This window comes from Pagrus pagrus (genome assembly GCF_965226575.1).
Source record: "Pagrus pagrus genome assembly, chromosome: 4".
Taxonomy (NCBI): Eukaryota; Metazoa; Chordata; class Actinopteri; order Spariformes; family Sparidae; genus Pagrus; species Pagrus pagrus.
Genome location: NC_140188.1, coordinates 5414411 through 5439961, shown reverse-complemented (window position 1 = coordinate 5439961; position 25551 = coordinate 5414411). Strand labels below are relative to the sequence as shown.

At 41.7% G+C, this 25551-nt stretch overlaps 1 protein-coding gene across 3 annotated transcripts in view; it reads left to right on the top strand.

Annotated features, from left to right (window-relative positions):
- The window catches only part of nectin1b (nectin cell adhesion molecule 1b), a 243200-nt gene that overhangs the window by 194538 nt on the left and 23111 nt on the right, over positions 1 to 25551 (top strand). For 2 of the 3 annotated variants that reach the window (XM_084351956.1, XM_084351958.1), the window contains exons 10-12: positions 6017 to 6164; positions 15201 to 15294; positions 24125 to 24226. In XM_084351956.1, the coding sequence (XP_084208082.1) occupies positions 6017 to 6164; positions 15201 to 15294; positions 24125 to 24226 (344 nt within the window). The remainder of the gene's footprint in view (positions 1 to 6016; positions 6165 to 15200; positions 15295 to 24124; positions 24227 to 25551) is intronic. The other variant, XM_084351959.1, reaches the window with a different exon arrangement.

Below are 25551 nucleotides of genomic sequence, written 5' to 3'. Positions count from 1 at the left end.
ACGAGCTGTGAAACGGGTCGCTCATAGCACCCAGTCACAGGAAATATACATGATTTTCCTCAGATTTGTAGCTTGTTTTTGATAATGTTTTATCATATATACCATTAAGTATGGCTGGTCGGTAGTTTCCAGGAAGATAATGAAAGATAATCTCGCAGCTCAGCAACAGACGACAAACAAACAAAGTCAGCAGCTAGCTACAGTATGTAGCTACACAATCTAGTTAGCCCTAGATGCTACGAGCCAAAACAAAGCAAAAAGAAGTAAATATTTTATAAAAATAAAATATATTACATTCATCAGGTGGCCAAAAAACTCTGCTCGGAAGCAATACCGCGATATATAGATACTCTATTAGAAGTGAAAGCCCTGCATTAAACTGGCAGTTTTAGTTTGAAGCATTTTCTGCTTGATCGATCATTGTGAAGTAAATGTCGATTGCACAATGTAAAGCACATACAATAATGAAACCATCTGCGTTTACATTGGCTTCCTGTAAACGTATGTTTTGTTCTGTGTCCTTGTTATTTTGCCACATTAAGGAAAATAGAAACGGTCAAGTTGTCTTTGCAACAACAATACTTGGAAACTAAAAGTTTTATGTTGCCATGTTAAGTACAAAAAATAAATAAATAAATAAATAAAATAGATCTAAGTAAGTTATTATTATTAACAGCAAAATGTACCAATTTCTGCATTATTCAGCCCCGTCTGAGTCATAGATTCAGGCTCTGCTGTGTGGAATAGAAGTGCTATAGCAAAGTACAAGCACAGCAGGTTGTACCTCCACCTATATACAATACAAAGGCTACGTACTCGTTACAAACTGCAGTTGGTCCTCTTGACAAACATAAAATGTATAATGTCCTGTTGGACAGAGGCTATTTCCTGGAATGGAATAGCATTTTTAAACCAAATCAGTACAAAACATACAGCTAAGTCCTTTAATTATATCTTTGCGGTTAGTTTAACTGCTTCCCATGTTTCGCACCTTGCTGTGCGGTGAGTCGAGGTAGATTTTCTACTTCCTGCGAACAGCACGTTCTCATTGTTCTCCATGTTTAATGGCGTTACTGCAGGTGATGTGAATGATGGCGCTGCTGCAACTTTCACTGCTGGTGGCTGTGAAAGCAGGAAGTGGAGAGCTGCTGCATACAGTAACTCGGTCCCCATCGCTATTACTGTTGGCAATCCACTCTTTATTCTACAACAAGGACAAAGCCCTCTTCATGTAGTCCTGCCTGTTGCGGGCAGCACGGGGGAATTTCCAAAAGTTACTTTCACAGGACTCGTCACGGACATCAGAGAACACCAACACAACAGAAATTTGAGGTCTAAAGATTAGAGCCACAGTGCACAGCGAGGCTGAGCACAAACCAAGGTCGGGCATAAATATTTGTCAGTGACTCATTTGCCGTCATGCTCGCCAGTTCGCTTAATGTTTCCTGAACTCCGGTGACATCTGGGCACTTGAACTCCAGATTCCACACCTGTCTCCTCATTCTTCAGTAGGTCCTGCCCTTGAGGTGGTTTCGGCAGGAGCTCGCTCCATCAGAGCACTGCTTTTTTTGAAAATGTGTTTACTTAAAAAATACATTGGGTTTATTTATGCCATCAACAATCCGTGTGTTGTGGCTTGAGATGTTATGAAGTGCAGTGGTGGAGGAAGTCTCCACAGTGCTGTGTCAAGGCTGGAGAAAGGTCTGAATCGATCATCACAGGGGGGAAAAACACTGGCTTTTTTCTGTTACTTTAAACCAGTAAACCCATGTTAAGCCCGGCGCCTCTGCAAAATAGTGTTGGGGGGAACCTGCTTTGGTGGAACATGGGGTCATGGGGGGCAGGCCCTGGCTTTGAAATGGCTAAACCCTAACAGAAGGTAACAGCTGCTAGCTTGTCTTGGTTTATAAGTTGGCAACCAGGTTACTTACCATTTTCAGCATGTAGGTTGCTGACTCAGAGGTTGCTGTACAGCGGGTAGTGGGAGGGAGGAGAATGCCGACTGAAATGGCCGACCAATGGCAGGCTTAGACCAACAGCAGCGATTCTACGGTGTAAAAATACTCTGTTACAAGAAAACATCCTGCACTAAAATCATACTCAGAATGTCCCATTTCAGAATATTACATGTTATTTTAGTGGATTATAATTATTGAGTTGTTATTGAGTTAATCTGAATTACTTGATATACTACTGGGTTGCTTAATCTATAAACATATCATTCAATTTATTAAGTATTTTATATTTTATGAAAAAAATCTGAATCTGCAAAGTAACTAAAATCAAATCAGATCGAATCGGTTTTATTCATACAGCCCAACAATCACAATCACATCGCCTCAGTGGGCTTTACAGTCTGTACAGTGAACGACATCCTCTGTCCTTAGCCCCAATACAATGAAGTACATACTACAATATTTGCCCCTAAAATATAAAGGAGTAGAAGTACAAAATAGCATCACATGGGAAAACTTAAGTGAGTGCATCAAAGTTGTACTTATATATAGTGCTTGGATAAATTCAGCGTTATAAAAAGTATACCCAAGAATCAGTATCTAATGAAATATCTAATATTAAATGTACTGAAGTATCAAAAGTACAAGTCAAAGTAAATTATACAATTATTTACATCTACTTTTATGTTCACTATGCACTAATATAGGATCCAATATTCGGCATTTTTCTGATTATCAGAATAAATGTTGCAGATAAAATAATTTAATCTGATGCAGCATGCAATCTGCAAAGTAACTAGTTACTAAAGTTATCAAATAAATGTAGGGGAGTAAAAAGTACAATGTTTGCCAGAGTGGAAGTAGCAGAAAATGGAAACTATTAAAGTTCAGTACTTAAGTAAATTAACTGAGTTTCACTCCACCACTGATGAACTGAAACTTTTCTATTTAATAGACTTTAACTTGACAGTCGAACCGCCGTGTTCCCAAACTCTCCGTAATTCATGTCCTTGAAAATACATTCCCTGCAGTAATTGAATCATCCAGCAGCAGTTATCTGGTACAGTTACACTATCTTACTCGGACTAATTGAATTTGAAGGTGTGTTGTCGCTGCACTTACTGTAGGACTTGACTTCTGCAGAGGGTTAGCTCTCGCTTTTGTGATAAAATGATCCCGGCTCAGCGTTATCGTACGGCGGTGCAGTAATGTCGCGAGCTCGCAAATTGTTTTGCTACGCCGTCCACAGAATTCAAAACGCTATCCACAGCAGAGAGCATCATTTTACCAAAAAACAAAAACAAAACAGTGCATACATGTGAACATTGTAGCGATCGGGATGCTTTAATGCGAAACCCTTGTTTGGAAATGAAAGCTTGAATATTTGATGATCGTCCAGCATTATAAGAAGCAGACAAAGCGTTCTGACTGCACGCCAGATGGCTCACACTACCTTTATGTGTTGGGAGGTGACAGTCTAAATCCTGTGCGCTGAGTGCCTAAGGCTGCACAACAGGGAAATTGCATCCGGATCCAGTCTACTCCTCTGTGTGTTAGTGTTATACAACAGACTATTGTGTCTGGCATTTGCATTAGGGCCATGAAATTCAGCCCACTGGCTTTCACTACGTAGTGCGATTAGCGCGACAACAGTAGGAGTTCTAGCTTATCTGTTGCCATGCTACGGCGAGATCACATTTACACCCTGTCTTCAAAGCTGCCGCCTTTTTATTAAAATGCATCACAAGCAGGGGAGTGTATGTGCTCACAAGAAAACCTATTTACTCTGTTTGGTGTGTAAATTTGACACGTTGTGACTTTTAAGCATCAGATGACAGAAAATTAGAGCGGCGGCAACAACCGCAGCGTGACACGACAATCTGATGGACACTGACTTTGAGGCGCCGCGTGTTGGGTACAAGGTGGGTTAACGCGCCTGCTATTGTGTGGCCCTATGTGAAGCGGTCCTCTGTGTATCCATCATTATGGGCACTGAATCAAGCAAGCAGGCAGGGGCTGTTGAGAAGAGGTCCCCTGGGAGGGAGGCCTTGTCCTGTCACTACCGGGAGGGACAGCCAGATAATAATGGAGACATCATGAGGGCAGGAGATAGGCTTTCCTTTTCAAAGTGGAAGATGGTGAGAATTTGTGGTATCCCACCACAACAGGCGCAGAGCCATTGATTGGTCCCTGGCCTGTCTTATAAAGGACGGCTTTAACTGCCCTTGTTGAAGAAAACAGATGCCGGTGCTGTTTGCTTTCAGGAGAAAAGCTCCATTATGAGAGATGGCTGTCCTATTTTAGTAATACCTGATATCAGCTGGGACTCAGTGAAGGAGGTTCACATGGGACCTGCTGTAATTTAGCCTTTTATCCGCGTGGCGACAGATGAATTACATTTTGATGTATTCTGAGCTCACGATGCAGATGACTCTTGATGTAAAAGTATGAAATTTTGGAGCTCTTACGCAAAGAAAAGGAGACGGTTTCAAAGCACGTCGCATTTCCTGCAATGTATCGAAAGCTAAAACAATCACACGCCGGCATCAAAAAGTATTTATTTTCCAATACTTCTTCCGACTTCAGATGTTCTCTGCTCGCAGATTGCTTCTGACAGTCACTTCAAAAACTCTCAGAGACACTTCCAGAGATCGGCTCTCAGGGACACTTTCAAAAAATTAAGTGTAGGAGATGATCATAGCCCGGTGCGGCTCTTTAAAAAATAGGTTGCATGAATGGCTTGAATTTTTGTTTTCCTGTGCATTCTCTGTGCATTTTACAATCAAAGGGGCAGTTCACCGTAAAATCAAAAACACCTATTTTTCGTTTTACCTGTGGTGCTAGGCCTATTTATCCATCTATATTGTTTTGGTTTGAGTTGTCGATATCAGAAGGTATCAGCTTTAAAGATGTCTGCCTTCTATTGAATATAATGAAACTAGACGGCGCTCAGCTTGTGGTGCTCGAAACGCCAAAAAATACATTTGAAAAACTCAACGGGAATGTCTCTTTCCAGAAATCAGGACTTTGTTACTCCAGATAATCCACAGACCTTGTTGTGAGCAGTTTCATGACTATTTTCTTTCAGTATCACTGCACAGCATCTATAACTAAGCTCGCTAACAGTATAGCTCAGCCGAGGAGGACGCCATAAACGTTTACATCCAAGAAACAAGCATGCTTCCTTCTGCGTGGCGTGTTTTTATGTATTTATCTATAATTTTTTGCCATCTTGTTGCATTATATTCAAGAGAAGGCAGACATCTCTGCAGCTGATATCTTCAGAACTCTACAACTCACACCAAAACAGTCTAGATGGATGAAAAGCACTACAGGCTAAATGACAAATATGTATTTTTGATTTTGGGGTGAACTCTCCCTTTGTGAGTTTTATCACCAGATGCGTGTCAGTGGAGAGTCACTTGTAAACTAACTTCTCCACGCTTTGCTCTCCACACAATTAGATAAACTGTTTTACTTTGGAAACCACGCTCATCTTTCTCGGGGAAATATATTTTCTGCATTCATTACCTCCTGCTGGCACGGACTTTGAAATATAATGGTTTCGTCGTGCTCTTAAGAGTGCATTTAAGTCCACTGTCAAATCCGAGCCAATTTAGGCTCCTTTTGAACAGTTGATGGAGCTTCACATTAGAAATGCAGCAGCAGCTGCTGAGTGACCACAACGCTGTGGTATTCATGCAGCGCCAGGGTGAGCGGGACAATGGTCTCATCTTGAAGAACGTCTCTGAAAATGGCGTTTGGATGTGCTTTATGACATAAAAAAACCTCAAGCCTGGCGAATGTCATGTCAAATGGCCTTTAAAAATTTTCCATTTACAATGGTCTATTGTTTTTGTCTTGTTTTTGGACGCGCCGCTGCGCTCATTTGGAAATATTTTTAACCAGCTGCTGAAGCATGTCCAGGATTTTTGTGATTTATTAAGAAGGATTTCCTGCCAGTCACACACATAACATTAGTGTTTCTTTTTCCTCACTGCTGTTTTTTAACTTCAACACAGCAGCATCAATGACACTGTTATTTCTTCTCTTGTCTGCAGAGAAGCCAATGCCGCAGGGTCCCCCAGGTGGTGTTATCGGGATCCTTGGAGGTGTCGTCGCCATTGGTCTCATCATCGGCGTGGCTGTTACTGTTTTCATGGTCCATCGGCGGCAGCAGAAGACCCGCACTGAGACAGATAATGACCTGTGAGTACCGAGCCTCTGCCAGAGAATATTGCAGGGGGCTGGACAGGTGGTAAGATTAGGTGTGCGCTCTTGTCAGCCCAAGAGAGAGAAACACTTTGAAACCGGCAGGACACCTTTTTTAGTGGGAGTTAATGTGTTCAGAGACAGAAGAACTCACTGAGAACATGTCGCTGCCTCCTTGTCATTCACTCTTAGAGCCGATAATCTCCTCTCCTATAGGTCGCTAAAGGAAAAAAAAAAACATCGTTGTTTTTTATTGCAAGTAGAATCAATAATTATCATTAAAGAGGCAGCTAATAAGCGGCTGCTTAATTGTTATGTAGACTATAGTGCCCATTTCCCGTTAACACACTTTTAATCAGGACTGATTGCCGGAGCATGTGCTGCAGTCTCCTCTTGAGAAAGTTTCACCACTTCTCTCAAATCTGACGCTGAAGTGGTAGTTCAAGTCTGAGCTGTGCAGAATCAGTGTTTGTAGATCGTTCTAATTGAAAAATTACAGTTAAGAATGTTTGAGAATAAATAGCACGTCTTGGGTGCATAAATTAGGCCGGGCAGGCTGCCGTTAGAGACAGATTTACGGATCGCGTATCTGACTTTATTTACTCCTGCCTCCCCTCCGACGGCCAACCAGGTAATTTTGTTCAGCCTGCAAACCGGGGGTCCATGACAATTCTGAACATTGCCAGCTGCTGCCCGTGCACTGAGGGGAAAACAGAAGTTGCAGAGGATGCAGCTGAGGGAAGCACAATCAACAGAGCTGTGAAAATCTAAAATATATTTCGGTGTTATTCTGAAGATGATAAAAGTCCCTGCCATCTGTTCTGGAAGATTTTTTAAGAAATCTGTTTTCCACGAAGAAGGGAACACGCATTCAAGTTGAATCTCGCTAATTGCCTTTGTCTAAAACACCTGGCCATGACTGATAGCTCAATGGTTGCCAGGGTTTCCATGAGGCTCTTGGCTATGCTGGATATACAAGATGCACAGCACAGCCCCGTGGGAATGATGCTGCTGTGTGGAGGGGTTGGCTATCTTCCTCCCTGGGAATATTACCAAAACAACAGAGGTTGGGGGTGTGCAGAATCTGGCTGAGGGTGCACATGAGCCTTTAATCAACGCACATGATGAGATTACAATGCTTATTTTAGAGGTCCCCCCCTCCAGAATCGTGTAATTGATTTGATATTCAAAGCAGCGATGCTAACATCAAGCATCGACGTGACGCTGTGCCAGGTTTTTTGGCCCGCGCGACTTCTGCTGCTGCTCGTCTCCGCGCTCCGCGGGTCCACCGCCGAGCCCGGCGGAGACCCAGACGCCACGCTGCTGCTCCCTCTCAGGAATGCTTTTTAAGACAAATGAAGCACACAGACTCTTACCTCTCCCATTGCTTTCTGTCTCTTTCTCCCTCCCTGCTAATCTATCTTTCTTTCTCACTCTGATGCCAAAGTAACTGCTCTCTGTTTCCCACTCCCCTCCCTCAGCATTGCTGTTGCTGCTGTTGCTGATAGTTGTGTGACACAGGCTCCAGAGAAGCCAGAGTCCCCCACAAGGAAAGTAGAGGCACCTGACCCCAGTCTATCCCCCGCTGAACCCTGTCCTCCTGGATCCTCTATTCTGTTGCCTGCATGTAATGGTGGCCTGCAAGTGACATACTTGAGCACACCATTGTGAGCGCTGAGAGCAGCAAATCGACAGGATCACTCATTAGACACTGGACTTGACGTCTGAAAAAACTTTGAATTGAAGGAGTTTCTATCTGTCTTTTGATAGCTCTCGACAAATTGAGACGTCTGAAGTGAGATTCAAACGTCTCTATTTGGTGCATGACAACATAAAAAAAAACAAAAAACACATCCAGCCCCATCAAACAACGGCGATGCAGTTTGATAAACAAGTATGAATGAAAATTAAGCTCGCCAAAAACAGTGCCAAGATAAATCAAACTTAATTAAAAGTCTTAAGATAAAAATATCCAGCTCCACTTAGAGCTTATCAGATTCGGGGAGCTTGGACAGAGCAGAACACTTTTTGACGAGATTGAACACGCATATCAAATTTGTAATCGGAGGGAAATCTGTGAGCTTACAGAGGCTTTGTTTTACATAAGCTACAACTCAACTGATAATGTCTTTGTTAACAGACCACATTGTGCAGCCTCCCCCCTCCACCTCTTGCTCTTTCCCCTCCTTTTCATGTGCATGATTGTCGTCAAATATGCATGACAAGAGTTCTAGTCGTGTCAGTGCTGTGTTACTGTTGTTGTTTCTTACTCGTAGCTCGGCATGCATCTGCTTAATGTAGTGAAATGTGATTCAAAAAGCTTTTTAAATTTGTCCAGATGAATATTTGTGTCCATTCTTCCTGTGGCTTGTCATCAAAACATGTTCAGTGTCTTATGAAGGAAAAACTGTTTACTTTCTTTGAAATGTGTAAATATGTGAATGCAGTGAAGTTACAAGAGAATGTGTGGGTTTTTTTATTTTACTGTGGAGAAGCACTGCGAGAGATTCATAGTTTTATATGAGTGTCTGATGTCAGGGTAAAGGGGAAGCATTTAGCCAGACTGTTTAATTCTGCATGTTGATGAGCCGTTAATCAAGCCTGGGCATTTGATAACATGCCTGACTGCACCGCCAGTCACGCCTCTGTTTGCCCTCACAAAGCAGCACATGATGTGACTCAAAATTGGTCAATCCTAATAAATCACTGGCCCTTTAGAGGCTGCACTGGCACAATAGTCAACTGATTATCAAAATAGATGGGCATTGTCAAAAGCGATGTTCTCAGAATAATGTGTTCATCGCGCTGTCTTCTGCCCGAGCGTGATGTATGACCTCCAAAATGCCGGAAAGCACTGCCAATCGTGGCGCCGTTCCCCTCGCAAAATGAATCCACTCGCTGCCGCTCCTGACGTGCAGCTGGTGTTGACACAGTTGCGAATACTCGCTGGTATAAATCAATTTGATGCCAACTTCCCTGGCCATATTTACCACAGTATCTGAAAAGAATCACATGCAGAATGGAAAAGGATGATGAAATATGAACAACTTCAAGACTTTTTACTTCTCAAGCGTAAATTCTTCCACCTGAAGGGGCTGGAAATGGTTTTTCCCTGGACTGAAATGTAGCACCATTGTGATTTTGGAGGACACTTGAAATTATTGATGAATTCGACAGCGAAGTCAAAGTGAAAGAAATGGGATGTTGCAGTTACAAAAATAGATGTCTCCTTTAGAGCACAACTTGAAAGATGACAGTGGGGGAAGTGATTCGCAGAGACATGATTTGTTCTTGTGTACCCTTTGATTTATAAACCGGTCACCAGTGCTTGTCACCGTTGCTGTGTGGAGACCTTTGAAATGTGATAAATGGTTACTCATTGTTGGACACCTTCTAGCTTTAAGCTGTAACCAAAGTAGGATTGTTCTTTCTTGTCTTTCTTGTCTGTCTGAGTCATTCAACATGGACTGTTATTGTACTGGCTGTGAATTCGAATCATTCACTGTTGATGTTTATGAGTAAAAATGGTGCTTGGTTTCTCTGTACAGAATGTTATACATGCAGTGCAACTGTCTATAGCGATCACCTTTATTTTCATGTTTGTTTTTTTTTGTTTTTTTTGTATAGCAGTGTGTGTAATCTAGCATCCATGCCTGAGGTGTTCATGAAGGCTTGGAAACTGACCGTCTGTGTACAATTGTAAAGTTAAATGTTCAAAGAAGCGAATGCCTTCCTCCAACAGCAGAAATAGTTTTTGATAAACTTGTCAAAGAACAAAAAAAAACATTTGTTTCATTCTTGTTTTGCTCTTTCTTCTCTTGTGAGAAAAGAAGAAAAAAAAAAAACGAAACAGCTGAGCTCTGCAGAGTAATTGTTGTCCGCCTTTTGAAAAGATTGGAGCGAGACAAAGCATGAAAGTAATTGCCTCCTAAAGATCAAATCACATTTATCCCGTCTCGCAATTAAAAGTATCATCAGCATTTAAATTGCCAAATAAGATTGTGATCAACAGAAATCAATGAGTGCAGCGAAGATCAGCTCAAACACTTCACTTTGTTTTCCACGAGCGGGGCTGTGGTCATATGGTGGCTCCTTAATCCGAATGCTTCTGGGGATGCGACACTTCACGCTCCCTCACATGCAGCAGAAAGCAAGAGACGTCTTAACTCTGATTATCTGCAGCTCCAAAACCTCCTCATTGTTGTGAAAATTTCTAATAGAGAGGTCACTTTTTTGTGAGTGCATTGTAAAAGTCATTTTCTCGGCTGTAAATCTTCCCTCACAGATTACTCTTCTCAGTTTAAGGATTAGTTATGTTTTCCCCTCGCTATCCCCCTTAAATCTCCCCTTAAGCTGCCCTGAGCCTTTTGTAGCCAACAGAGCGAGGAGGAGCGAGGTCTTCAAGGTGGATGTCTGAGTAGGAAACAGTGCAAACTTGAATGTAGCTTATGGTTCTCTGCCCAGTGCTTTCTGCTCCCCACAGGCTTGTGGTGCTTGTCAGCTTTCATTAGTGTCTGCGTCCCACAAAGCCAACGCCCACATGGTGCCTGCATCACATTCAGCTCTGAGGATGTCTCTGTGTGTGATCACACAGCTGAGATGCACACGCGGTGGTCAAGCTGAGATGAGCATCATCGCATTTGCAGCTGACTAATGACGGATGGAGCAAACGTTAAGTGCAAACCAGAGAATTAGCGCTTCTGGGGGGAAAAAGCAGAATATTAAACCAAAATTTGAAGTGATTAATATTTCACTCACCATATGGCAAAGCGGAAAACAACACTGATACATATTTAATGTCACACAGCTGATCAACCCTCACTTTAACCCTTACTCCCTCTTTATTTGGGTTGACACTGTCTTGCACTTAACATCTTTTTATTCCCAGTGGCAATTTGGGCCAGTGAAAAGGTCACATCTCCACAGCTGCTCGCTCCACGAAAGGCTGCATGTACTAATCAACAACATTCAAAAGAAGCCAGAAGAAAGACTCATATATACGGCAGCCTGTATATAAATATATATTCAACATCAGAGGCTAATTGTATTTAGCTTGAAAGGGAGCGTTGAATGGGAAAGCAGTCTTTTAATTATTCAGCTGGAGCCGTTGTAGGCTACAGTATTATTGTGGCAAAAAAACCCATTCACCTGTGAAGCAACCACTACTTGAATGACTGCTGCTACTGTGAAACTTTCTTCTAATGTATTATTCAAACAATAAGGACTTACATTCACACCTCCAATTATCTCGTCACGTGCATGTGAGATTCTCATTTTGCATGTGCTGATCAATCTGTGTCCCGAGTGCTACACGCTAAGTCTAAAGTTAGCTCTGAGCATGCATGTGCTCACACTGGAGAAGCAGCAACTGGCATTTTATTCCCCACGATTCATTGCTCAGGAAATGGAGGGCGCCGCTGTAATTAATGAAAACACATGAAAACAATGTTCAGACAGCTTCAGGAACAACTTGACAAACAAAAAACAATAAATCTGGTATTAAATCTTTGGAACAGTTGCTTTCTCTTTGTAAAGGTCTATTGCAACTTGGATCTGTTTTTCAAGGTTTAGCTGTTCTTACTGATAATAATTCCCACATAGTTTCCTGCTGAGATCTGGCAATGTGGTGACATAATTGAAAAAATATCAGATGGAGAAAAAAACACAAGCAGATAGAAAATCACACAGGTCTTGTGAAACTCTCTGGAGAGCCAAACTTACTGGGAAGAAAAGAAGAGGACCAGTAAAAACAGTTTACAGACTGACTGCCTGGTTCAGTTTTGACCTTCTATACTTGCCATAGTTGTGCCCATACACATATTCCTACAAAATAAATAACAATATTTTAGTTGATTCACTCAGAGTTATACCCAACTCATCCCGAACATGACTCCCAAGCATATCAGTGTTCCTAAAACAACACGACTGTTGCAGCAAACAAGTGACAAAACTGCAGGCGTCTGTGCAGCAGCGGGGCCAGCAGCAAAGTAGCAGGAGTCACATTTCACTTATAACGTGATGAGAGTAAGATTTAAATCCACTGCTAATGCACGATAACGTTATTGAGGGAAAAGGAGTTGGTTATCTCACTGAGAAGTTGTCGATGTGCAGCCTGTCGCCTGCAGCTGTTCATCTAACAGCTCTTTCTTTTTCAATTACTCCCACAGACTGAATTAAACTACTCCAACATTTTTAAAACTGACCCGCTGACAAAAAAAATGCCAAAAAATGCCAGCTGTTTTGCTCTGTAGGCACATTTTTGATGAACGATAGCGGTAAGTGCTATACTCTCTGAACACTGCACAACATTTCCATCAACTCATGCTTTCCCAGTTAAAAGCTTGAAACTGGAACTGCAGCAGTAGGACCTGTTCAGTTTGCATTAGCAGTAAATTAAAACAGAGGTTACCGCCTAAAGTGAGAGTAAATACAGGATACAGCTTTAGGTTGTTTTTTCTGATGATCTGGCTTCTTGTTACTTGACACATCAGACTTGTAGTGATATCACTGTGTAAGCAAGCTTGAGCAGTTACATTTGTGAGTTCAACATCATCCTTCATGTTCACTCAAAGATGTCAGCATGCATGCTGAATGTGCTTGTTGATGTTCAATACTCACAGCTGAAGAAATGAGAACAAATTGTGGATGGAGTTGAGATCGCTTCAGGGACATCTCCACAAACAAACATGGAGTGTAATTATCAACACAAATTGTTTAACGTTGGAGCATTTTTATCTGCTCGTGCCAGCAAAAGACAGTAAAATATTAATGTCCTGTATGCTAGCAGAAAATATATATTTTAAAGATTAGTTGTTTTTAGATGTATGGAACTGGGACACAGCCTGAGTGACTGACCACACACACACACACACACACACACACACACACACACACATACTGTATGTTTGTCTTGCTACATGAGCACGTTCCTGAGCACACAGCCACACTGTATGTTTGTTGCGCTCTGCACACATGCCGCTTCATCAAACACCGATGCTGCTTTTCGCCCTGTTTTCCTGTTTTAGTGTCAACCAGTAGTGACAGTCTATACACTGACAGTCTCCTGAGGCTGCTGCTTGTGCGTAACACGATTACAAATGGAGCTGAATTCAATCAAGAAAAGGGAGCTATGACAGGGAGAAAGTGGTTACTGTGGGGTGGAAGTCATGAGACGAGGGAGTTTCCTCGTGTTTGGTCAGATTTAATAAACCCACTCCGCGTATGGGGCCCCACACAGTACCTATCCTTCACATAATGTGCAATGAGATGCAATAATCAGAGGTCCTATGGGATCAAATGTATGTTGAAAAATGCAGTAGGATTGGAATGCAAATGTTGCATCATACATAAACATGGTATTACTTCATCCTGCTTGAATAAATCCGTTCCAACATGAAGATTTGGATGAAAACACAGTAAACATTGTAGAATATGTCGGCTGAAGGCACATTTTCTGAGAATAAAATGTCAGTTTGGTCAGTGCACGAGGTTTTCATCAGCTTTTTTGTTTCAGCACATTGAAGAAATGTCATGATTTGGTGTTTCAGTGTATGCACAGGGCTGATCGAGGCTGAAATTTACATTTTGTCTCACACATTATGTTGAAAGCAAATGATCATGTTGGCTTTCACAGCTTTGTTTTTTTTTCAAATCCTCACCTGTATCAGACTCCAGTCAGTCAAAAGCAACAGATTACAATACGTTATAATGAGCACGCCGCTGTACCTACGGAAACCGCATTTCCACAAGACTTTGTGATTATCTGTCGGAGAGAAAATGGATGCTTCTCTTCTGAAGGCTCTGCGATGGAAGAGGTTATTGTAGCTGAGGGAGCGTGCTGCACGCTGCCTCTCTGTGAGTTTGCTGTGCCTCTGTGCTGCAGGCAGGCTGAAGAGGGTGCCACATGAATCTGGCAGTGGCACGGCAGCCCTGTCTGGAGACAAGGTGATACGGACTGGAAATAATGAGCGTGAAAGAAAGAGTTAAGAGGTGCACTCATGCACAAATTTTCTGCACATTAAAACGCCGGCTTGGCCTTGCGGAAAGGTCATGTTATTCAATAAGGACGTGAACCAGTGCGAATGGGAGGCGGGAGGAGCCGGAGATAATGCATGTAGGTACACAGCTCAGTGTCTGTGCTCCACTTCATTATCTTTGATCACTCCTGATATCATGTCAGAGGATGGCAGATGACATCTGACTGCCAGCATGTTTGAGGGAAGGGGTTTTCTTTGTAACGATTTTGTAGCAACAGCCCTTCTGCTTCCTTGTCTGAAATAATTATCCGGATGCACTTCAAAAGAGTTCAACATCAAGCTCTCAATTATGGCTGTCTTTCCTGTTCACGATTTAATTTTCCTTTTTATTATCCCATGAACGACTGTGTGCCGGAGCGGACCTTTAGCGCCAGTGAAAACTTCATTGTTGATTTGAAGAAAATAGTTGTTTGCTGTTCTGTTAATGGCGGCATGTAAATGAGGACAGGTGTTCAGCTGTTGAGGCTGTGTTCTTCCCCAGGTGTGTCGACAGAGGGGCGGGGTGAGCGCCTTGGGATTAGGGCATGTTAGTAGCAGGGATCCAGGGAAAAGTGGAGAGCAGAAGCCGCCCGCCGAGCTCTCTGAGTCACGGCTCAGGACGACATGTCAAACAAACAGTCGCTGCGCAGCAGGCGGGTTGTTTGTCCGTGTGGCACTCTGGATGAGGCTCAATCCACCCTGAGGACTTGACTCACACATGCCCTTCTCCCTGCCCCCTATACTCCCTCCATCCCCATCTCCTCACCTCAGTGTCCAATTACAGCCCACTCTCATTAGCACAGTGTCTCTCCAGCGAGAGCCTTTGAAAGGGCAGGGGGAATGGCTGCCGCCGCAACAAAGCCACCAACACGAGGTCTATCAAAATCCAACGAAAGAGAGAAAAAGGCAAGTGCAGGCAGGACATCTCATTATAGAGTGCTGTAGAAGGTGAGGGCCGTAAAGAGTGGCGATCCCTTACTGTGCTGAGTGTCATGTTATCTTTTCACTCTCTTAACAGGACCGACCTCCCACCCGCCCACAAACCGGCCCCTCCCCCGCCCAAAAAGAAGAACAGTGACATGAAGGGACACTTGACATCCGATGACATCCAGGTAAGAGCCGACTTCTTATCTCCTCCTCCTCTTTTTTATTCTTCATTTTTGTCCTCTCTGACTGTTCTGACACAAAACTCTGAGAATTTCCAGATTTCTGTCTCTGGTTTCTGCAAAATATTGTTAAACAGATAAATATACATTATTCAACTGATGTCAGAAGTCACACAATTACAGAACATTTATAATTAAGGGTGTTCAACTCCAGTTAAAAAATCGATCGGAATGAGTTTTTAATTCCAATCATCGAAATCAAAAGCAGGGTTGGTGTTTCTGTTTTCCCTCCCCCGCGCCTACACTCGCCTGTCCAGAGTTAAAAAGAAACACTTGAAAGACGACACAGCTTGCTGTTAGCCTGCAGCTGCTCCTACACTGTGCGTACAAAGACCATCAACTGACTGGTAACAATCCAACAGCGTCTGAGATGATTTATTGATTTGTTTGGTTGGAGGATTTACTCAGGACGGGTTTGACAAAACCAAACTCGGTAACTTAAATTCCATCTTTTTCATTGTTAAGTGTTGAATCACCAAGGTTGTTTTTTTTTGTTTTGTTCCAATCTCTGGAAACTTTATCTTATATTGTTGAAATATTATTCTTACTTGTCTAACCCTGACCTGCAAAAAGCCACGAGTATAAATTCGAGCTGTAAAATATGAAGCTTTTTAAAGAAGAATTTGAAAAATGTAAATGACAGTAGTCAGGGCAGAAAACCATCTGTTGTTCTGACGAATCCAGATGTGATTTTTCTAACAAAGGCAAGGTTGTCAGTCCATAAAAAAATAAATAAAAATGTTTACATCAAATCAAGGATTTTCGAGAATCGTGACGCCTCTATTCTAATGCAGCTATATAAGCTATTTTTTTTTCTTGATAAGTAGTTTTACTTTGTATCAGTTGGACTTGTGAAGTCAGTGAAATATCAATTCAACGACAGGAGGCTACTTACAGTATTTCTCTGCTGAGTGTTTCTCATCATCTTCTCAGTCACACAGTTTCCTTCAGCAATCCGGTTACAGTACAATTAGCTGAGAGTGCTTGAACATCTAAATATAGAAATGTCTCATTCTCCGAGCGAAGCCACTAACACGTAACATAATTACCAATCTGGCGCTAATTAATTTCCCTCTTAATAAGTAAAATAATTGTAAGTGGGTCATTTTTGGCATAAATACTGACCTCGTGCTGAAGCATATATATTAGAAAGTATATGTCTTATAATCAGCCGCTGTGAGTCCTACTGGGTATACGCAGCATATCTCTGATCTGAGACATGATCCTTGTATGTGTTATACTGTGATAATTAATTATACTGTATTAGGACCTCATTAGAAGAGTCATATAGATCACAAAAGCATCACTCAAGTCTAATTTCATTTCACAGAAGGGTTTTGAATTTGAATCAGCGGTTTTGCTGTTGAATCAGAGACAAACTGAAATGTCAACATGGAGTGGATTAGTGAGGAGAATCAGATCATTGGTCCGGGTCAAAGAGGCAAAATACTAACTGGAAAGACCCATGTTCAATCCTTGGCAGCACCATTTTGATGTACAAACATGCAGAGGGCTGGAGCAGTTGCAGGATGCACGTGTGTAACGTCCTCCTGGTGGATTTCCTTTACTGGCAGGTGAAAAGAAGCAGAAAACGCTGTTGGCACGTCCAAAAATCCATCTGAGAAGGTTTGAGTGTGTAGTGTGAAAACATCCCAGCAAACACTGAGACACTGTATGACCGATGTTCAAACGTCCAATCAAAACATCCCATTATGGTTAAAAAATAGCTCCACAGCGAGTGACGTCAACTGGACGCCAACAAACAGGCTTATTCAGCTATTCTGCTAGATTTACGTACACACTGTCCATTCAGCATCCTCATACATCCAACAATTGAGAATAATAAGTCAACTTAGTCTAAAACCAGTCTCGTGGTTGAACGTCCTTTGTTACTTCTTCCCCTCATGAACTTGTTGCTCTGTATTCTACCTCACCTGAGGTCTAACTCCTCTGGTGTGTTACAGCGACAGCTTGGATCAAGACTTTTGACTCTGTCAAACACAAAAGGATTAAAACGATGACACAGGGATATAATCCACATGTAGATTTACTACATATAAATGGAATAAATATGTTTTTTATGTTTAAAAAAGGGTGTCTTGTACATGGAGTGGACATCATGTTCTTTTTTTTTTTAACAACAGACATAAATAGATAAAACATTTGATTTTGTCATAGCAATGATATGATAATAATAATATTTCCTAGTTATTAAGAGAGGGTCTGGCTGAACCATTATTAGACGTGGAATAAACATCTGGTCATCCGCCTCGCAGTTAATGTCGTCAGTTATTGGGGACCATGTTTGGCCAACGTCACCGTCCAACAAGTGTTTGCTGGGATACTAAATATGGCAGATTTTGGAGGGTGCTCACAGCTGGGAAACATTTAAACTAATCGTGGATGTTGGTGAAACATCTCTGAAAATGAAAAAGGAAACAGCTGCAGCTTTGTGTCTCTGCTGTTTGATTGGCAGTGTCAGCCTAAAGTTGCAGGTTAATTGCCTTTGCATGATGAGCATAATATCATTTCCTGTTCGTATGAAAAAATCAAGTATGCTGATTTCTGATCTCTATACTGAAAGAGTATACTATAAAGATTAATGAACAGTGTATAATGTGCATGACAAATCTATACCGTTAACGCAAGCACCAGAATAAATGTAGGCAAAGTATGTTTCTGCAAACCGAGGATACGTTACAATTCTTTATGTTGCAACTTTATTTTCTTGAGGTTCAGTTTTCTACTTTATGTTGTGACAACGCTGTGCTTATGATCTGGTTAGGTACAAGATACAAGATAATATTTTGACTATAATACTTGTTTTGGTTGCCACAACCGCAGCTGGAGATGTCCTGAGGTCTTCTAAAAAGAATATCCAGTCCTGTCACACTTGAACAGCAGTCACTGGCTGGGCAGCCTCCTAACCTGTTACCTGTGATATGACAGGTTTTGTAGAAATGTCAGTATGGTTCTGTATGCAGGCCTGTGACACGTAGAGATGTGAATGTATCGGTGGTTTGCAGAAAATGTTAACTGCCTATGTTTTATCCTGGTGACAGGAGACACAAGGCTCTCTACAGCTGAGTTAAGGTGGCTGCAGTGCTTTTGTCTACTTGTGTTCACCACCACCACTACAGACCTGCAACTTAATCCAAACCAGAACCCCCGAAATTTGAACCATCTCTCTCCATGATCACAGCACACTGCACAGCTCCTCGCCTGTGTGACCAGTTTTAATCAGCTGGTGGCCACACAGAACAATATTCTTCTGTCGAGCTCGCATGAGAACGTAATCTGTATGTTGCATTAGGCTGTTTATATAACACAGAGTCAGTACCGTATAAAGGATTCAGGGAGACTTTCCTGGTTTTGCATCAACCTCCCCAGTGTGCTGGCTGTAGATTTGCCTATAGCACAAACAAACCAACAAACAAACACATGCAATAACAGTACAGTACAGTATGTGCATTTCAAAGGTGGAGTCCAGAGTCTGCAGAGGTCACAGTGAGGTTGCTGAGACCTCTAGTGTTGTGAAGGACTGCTGTACAAAATAATTGCCTGCTCCGAATTGAGGAGATAAAGTGTGAGAAAGAATTATTAGAATCTGAATAATTGAAGATTCACCTAAACGCCGAGTTGGCCACCGTGTATCAGCACTGCCGAGATTTTAAATCCAACTTTATGATACTCTTTATAGCTCCAAGGTCAAACTCCTGGACATGTGGGCAGAGGAAGTAATGGAGGGAGAGGGAAAGTAATGAGCTCTCCTCCCCACACAACCACTGCAGAGGAAGTACTTGAGCAAGGCAGCTAATGCTGGACTCACAGGTGATTAGTAGAAAAATGAGGCTGTAATAGGCACTTAACAGGATTTAATGTGTTCAATTTTATGGCTGTGGTTGCTTTAAAAGAAGTTGCACGCTCAGCAAGCTTGCATCTGGAAAAATAAAAGTAAGCAAAACAGGAAAACATCACAGCAGGTTCGTGACACGATGGGTGAAGTACGCATGAATAAACAATAATCACCGATGCATAAACAATAAGCATCGCTGTAACACAGGTAGGCATGCGCTGAGCAGGATCTATGTATCAACACACCAAAACACTTTAAGGTTCAAGCTTTCAGGGGTTGTTTGTATTTATGGCCGTAATTCAGCCCGCACAGAAGGTCATGATGTAAAAATAGCTGCACCTTCAACAGTCACTCATCATCTGCTTCTGTTTCCAAATGATCCGAAGTAAAGATCGTTAAGAAGGGACAAACTGAGCTACAAATCATGAACAGGAAAGCAAGTATCTTCAGTCTCACCTTCTTCTCCTCAGCTGAACAAGTTCGTGCCCCGACAACATGTCAATCATCGCGATGAGCCGTTTCTTTAAATGACTCTGAGATAATCAGCATCTGTAGAGCCAGCAGACAACAACACAGTTCTATTTGTGGCCCACTTTATTTGTGAGCCGCTGCAGGGTGAGCTTCATTTCTAACAGTCTTCTGGAGTCTAAGAGGTCAGCAGGGTTGGGTCGGATGATTACTTTTTAATGTAGTCAGTTACTGAATACAAATTATGTGGCGATTTTTTGTAAGTAGTTGCAAGAAAATGTAAACTAAACTCAGGACTTTTGGTTCGCTTCATAATCAAAAGTGAAAATACTGCAATAGTAAAAAAAAAAAACACAAATATTACTTTTTCTATTTAGCACCCCAAAGCTTTTTCACACAGATATAATAATTTACGCCTTTACAGCTCCTCAAATCAAAACATCCTTACAAATGTGTCCTGGCTCCAGTGTAATGTGTGCAGCGATGAAATGTAACTAGTACATTTACTTCCCTCCACCACATTTTGGAGGTAGATATTGTACTTTTACTCCTCCGCGTTACTCTGCAGATTGAATGCTGCAACAGAGTCAAAGCTAAAGTTAAGTATAGGATAACAAATATGTTTACTTTACTTTTACTTGTACTTTAGTACATGTAATATAAGATATTTATATAGATAACATCTAACACAATATCTTTACTTTTACGCAAGTATGACTTTTGGGTACTTTTTCATTATCCTGACTGTGTGTACTCTGTGGGATGATGTTTCTTTAAAGTTTTTTGTTTTTGCTGTGTGCTATTTTTAGTCTAAGGCCATGGTGAGCTCTTGTAAAGGTCTTTTAAAGTTGAGAACATACTGAAAATGTCCATCCTTCATTTAAAGTGTAAAGAAAAAAAGCAAAAAAAAAAAAACTCCATTATCATCACTACAAAACGAAAGCAAGCATTAGTTACAGGAAGGGAAAGTGATTCTTGAGAAAGATAGTTTACTGCTGAGTCTTATTCCCAGATCATCATGCACTGACATTTCGGGTAAGAATAAAATGTTGAGACTCAACAATTAATGTTAAGTGTTATCTCTCTCCAGAATCTCTTTGAGTCACCATCAATAAAACTGGCAACCTGAGAGGAGTAACTCTGATATAAAGAGGAGCACATTCAGCATATTCATCTTGATGTAAAAGTTGTATCATTTTAAAACAAAGACGTAATAAAAAAAATGTAACCAAGTAATCTTTTCACGATATAACTATGATCTAATCTAAGAGCTGCTTATTTATGTAATCGGATTACATGATCACAACCCTGGAGGACACACAGTGACCAGCCCAGGTCTCCTCCATCACTCACTGTGGGAGAGTAACCATCGGACGATCTGCTCGCAGTCTTTCATGACAAAACCTTACGTGAAAGAAATAAAAACATAGTGACAGTTTGTGAGCACTGCTGCTGACCACAGCCTCTCGGTCTAAATCACACCGAACATCAATGACTTTTGAGGAAAAAGTTCAGATCACAAGTGAAGAGCCGCTCAGTGACGGGCAGGTACAGCAGTGTATCCTGTTACTGAACTGGAACCTGAACGAGTTGGATTTTACAGCTTTATTTCAGCATAGGTTGCTAGGTGACTCCGCTGGCCTGAAGAAATTGGCAGCTCTGTGCTTTTATTATTGCCCAATGCACAGAGCAAAACTGACAACGCAGCCAAAGTATCAACATCTGCGCTCGCTACATCACAGACGTGCGTGTTGCTGTGAGATGGACTCGGAGAGCCAAACAAACAAACAGCCATCCAGGGGGCCGATGTCTTTATGCTCCCAACAAACGTTTCCTCCAGCTAATTGTGTGTGAAGCCGGGTACTCAGCTCACCGCTCTAGCACTCAGCTCTTAAATTCTTCACCTTTTGATGTAATATGAATGGAAAAGCTCACACCAACCAAGTGCATATTGACTGGCATTCAACAGCTATTTTTCAGTGTCGGAAAAATGTGGATCAAATAGAGTTTGGCAGCCTTTTGATCCCTCAAATTGAACAGCGCAGAGGTGTGCAGAGGAAAAACAGTGTTCAACATCTATTATGAATCTCACATTCATTATATCATCATTGTTCTCCATGACATTGATTTCTTTCATTCACTTTTATTTCTTTTCCTTTGTCCGACCGGCAGATCTGACGTTTAAAGTTTAGCGAAGGTTTTTTGAGTGTTCATTTGCAATTAGAAAATTAATTAATCCTTTCATGTCGTAAAACGTTTCCTGAGCCTCTTGCGAATATAACATCATAAAAAACCTTTAAAAGGTACTCGGCTGTCAGCAGCATCAAACTTTGCATTGTGATAGAGACTGATGGATCAATTAGGAACATGCTGTGTGGAAATTATGAGACTGGCGACTTGCTGAAGCAAAACTACAGAGGAGCACTTTGCCCCCTCCCGCTCTTCTCATATGCTGCAAAACACCTACTAGCTGCACCTTGAATTTTAGAGTAAGAGGCTTAGATATATGACTTAGCCCCCAACTAGTCTGCTGAACGGTGGGAGGAAGAAAAAAAAAAACATAAGACAGCTGTCATGGTGTTCTCATCTCTTTTGTTATCATGCCTCTTTCAAAAGAAGAGCCCTGGGTTGCAAAAATTGTCTAAGAGTAGTTTCACAGTGTGACTCATGTTGTTTTGAGATATATAGTCAAATCGGATTGGTTCCATCATCTTCACCCTTCATTTGTCTGCTAATGTGCCCTGCTCTCTTTTAAAATGAATGACTCCCTAATTTCCTGCTGAATTTTTTCTAAAAAAGTCCTTCTGTCACCTCTGTAGCATAAAATCTTTGGCTCTTAGATCGACATTTAAAGCTCTCACATTATAGAAAGTAAGATTTCCATGCCTTTTTGATTATAGAGCGGGTGTAGGCGCTGGATAACTACAGTGAAAGTATCATAAATGCTCAATCCACAGAGAAACTGTGCCTTAAACTGTCAGGTTGTGATATCAGGCCATGCCCCCCGGCATCGCCATGGTTACAAAAACACCTCCAGAGCTGACGCAGGAACACAGTGGGCGGTGCCTGCTCAGGCCTGTGAGAGCTGACCAATCAGAGCAGACTGGGCTCTTCGGGAGGGGCCTCTTAAAGAGACAGGCCTTAAAACTGAGCGTTCAGACAGAGGGTGAATAGAGGTGCTGCAGCAATGGACAGTATGAGAAAAATTATGTATTTTTTAAAAACATTTTCAATTAGACACCCAAAATAAAAGTATAACCCTGAAACTGTGCAAACGAAATAATATAATAATAATAATAATAATAGTAAGATAATAATAACCTCTTCAAACACTGGTTTCAACACAATCATGCACAAAACAGTCCATTATAAGTGTGACATTAGCATTAATATTTAATAAACTACTGTTTTAATATAATCTGATGTAAAATAAAGTTGACTTTGAATTCACAAATGTAAAAGTAAAACACCTCCTCCTGTTTGTTGTGAAAATGTCTTTCCTGAAATTGTAGCCTATGTAGCTTTAATAAGCACATCGCTTTGTTCGAGAGTAAACAAACATTTGACACATTAAAGAGTCGTCTTCGCTTTTGAAATGTAACATTTCTACATCTCAGACTATCATCTAGACTCGACTGCAGTCCAGTTTGAATCCTTTTGAAAGAAAATCTTTCTTCAAAGGCACCTTTGCAGGTAGATGAGTCCAAATTTGAGTTCGACAACATCAAACCATTGAAAGAAACCTGCAGAGTAAACAACAAGACAGGGAGTCCAGTCTGTGATGCTTCTGAAAATAGTGCATATTTTCATGTTTGGCTCTTATTATAAATAGGAGGAGGAAAAATATTATTTTACATTAATATACGAAGGTGATTTCAAAGAGCTTCTTCCATATATTGACAACCTGAGTTCGTTGAGCTGTAATTAATCTGCAGGATATCTGTTCTGTGATCACACGTCACCTTCATGTATGAATTATCCCGGCGGTTTCTTCCTTCAGTGGTTGTGAATCACAGCAACCTCTTTTCAGTTGCTTTGGCATTCCTGCTCCACTATTTCAGAAGTTTGCATCATACCTTTGTGTGCTATGGAAGCTATTAATTTGACAAAACATTTTTGATGCACTTATAGTTCACTGGAGCGGTTAAAGTTCAACCTGCTGTCAGGCTGTATTCTCTGTCAGATTTCACTTCTTGTTTGTGTTCATTACCACTGAGGAAAAAAAATGAAAAAAAATGAGAAATGTGAGCAAACAAAGTCAAAAAGCTTTCAACACAATATTCTGCTGCTGGAGTTTTGTAGCTCTGAAGTAATGCAACAATGGTTCAGTGACAGGATAATTGCTCAGTTAACCTTTGCGAGGCTTGCAGAGCGGCCCGAGTATCAACTGGTTGGATTGTCTGGTTCTGGAGCTCATTATGAGTCTTGCTGAGCTCTCGGTGTTTCCTGTAGGTGGTTCATCTCGACAAGGACGAGGAAATGCAGAAGCTTCCTCTTCAGCCTCCTTATTACGACATGGCGCCCTCCGAGTCGACCCCCTTCACTGATAAGCCGGTGAGTAGTGATGCCACGAGCGGGTTCAGAGGAGCTTCTCTATGAAGGGGTCACCCACAGACGCTGCCTTCGGCCAGCAGTAATTGCCGGTGAAAGGGTGAACTTTCTTGTGTTATTATGCCTGGAGGTATTTGAGAATTGATTTATAAATGAAATGCAGCAGCTGAATGCATCCTGAATGTCACTGAGGATCTTTAACGTAGCTGCTTCCGTCCTTGCTGGTCTGGTAGACGGCGGCCTCTCTAACAAGCTGACCAGTAAATCCACTGGGAGCTTTGACTAAGCTCCTTATCTCATCATTTACATCAGCACCACTCACCTATATAAACCTGGGCCGGCCGACCTTTTCTCTCTCTCTGTCTCTCTGTGTGTGTGTGGACTGTTTCACGCTCCGACCCGAACGCTCTCCACCCGCTCTGCCCTCTGCCTCACCTCCCCCTCCACTCCGCCTAATCTGCCGTAATGACTTGTGTGTTTGCATGGCAACCGTGTGCAGATGAATTGCAGTGTGATGCTCTACAGTACATCATCGCCCCTGAGTGTGAACTGTTGACTATGAAGTGTTTGCTGTGTTGTGTCTGCTGACTGTGGTGAGCCTCCCTCAGTGGAACAGATGCCTGAGTGTTTTACGGGGCTTTATTTGCTTTGGCTGGAGTCGCTTTCTGTTAAAGAAAATAAAAGTCGTTTGGATTTGGAGACAGTGTGTGCGCATGTGTAAGCTAATGTGTTGCGTGTGAAAGCAGGTTCTTTTACACTTGCTCTATCAGCCATACAATGCGGTAGCACGGAGGAACAATAAGCTTGAAATTGGTATTACCATCGCTACTGGCAGTGCTAATGAAGGTAAGTGTCATGCATTGTGTAACAAACAAACACCAGCTGTTGGCGTAAAGAGGAAAGTGCATCCTGCAGACAGCGGCATGTGGGCGTTAATCTTAATTCCAGCACACCTTGAGCCTCCACACACTGTAAAATCTCTCATTGTGTTCAGTTTAATATCAAATCAACATACATCGCACTGTCAGAACCATCTCTGAAGTCATAATCATGAGTTCAAGTCCTGAGATTTACAGGATAAGGCTGGTAAAAAATATTTTTCTTTCTGTTAACAAGTCTGATAAAAAGACCAGAACCAGCAGTGACCATCTGTGTGTCCATGTCCGCTTCCTAATGGACCCATCAGCCCAAGGTTTTTTGTGCACATCCATGACTCTGTGCTCAAGGACTTTTTGTGGGGCACTATTTTAAAAAAAAAAAAAAGCAATTTTATCAACTACTCTGTTTTATACTGTTATTGACATTTGGCATTTTACAATTTGTGTTAC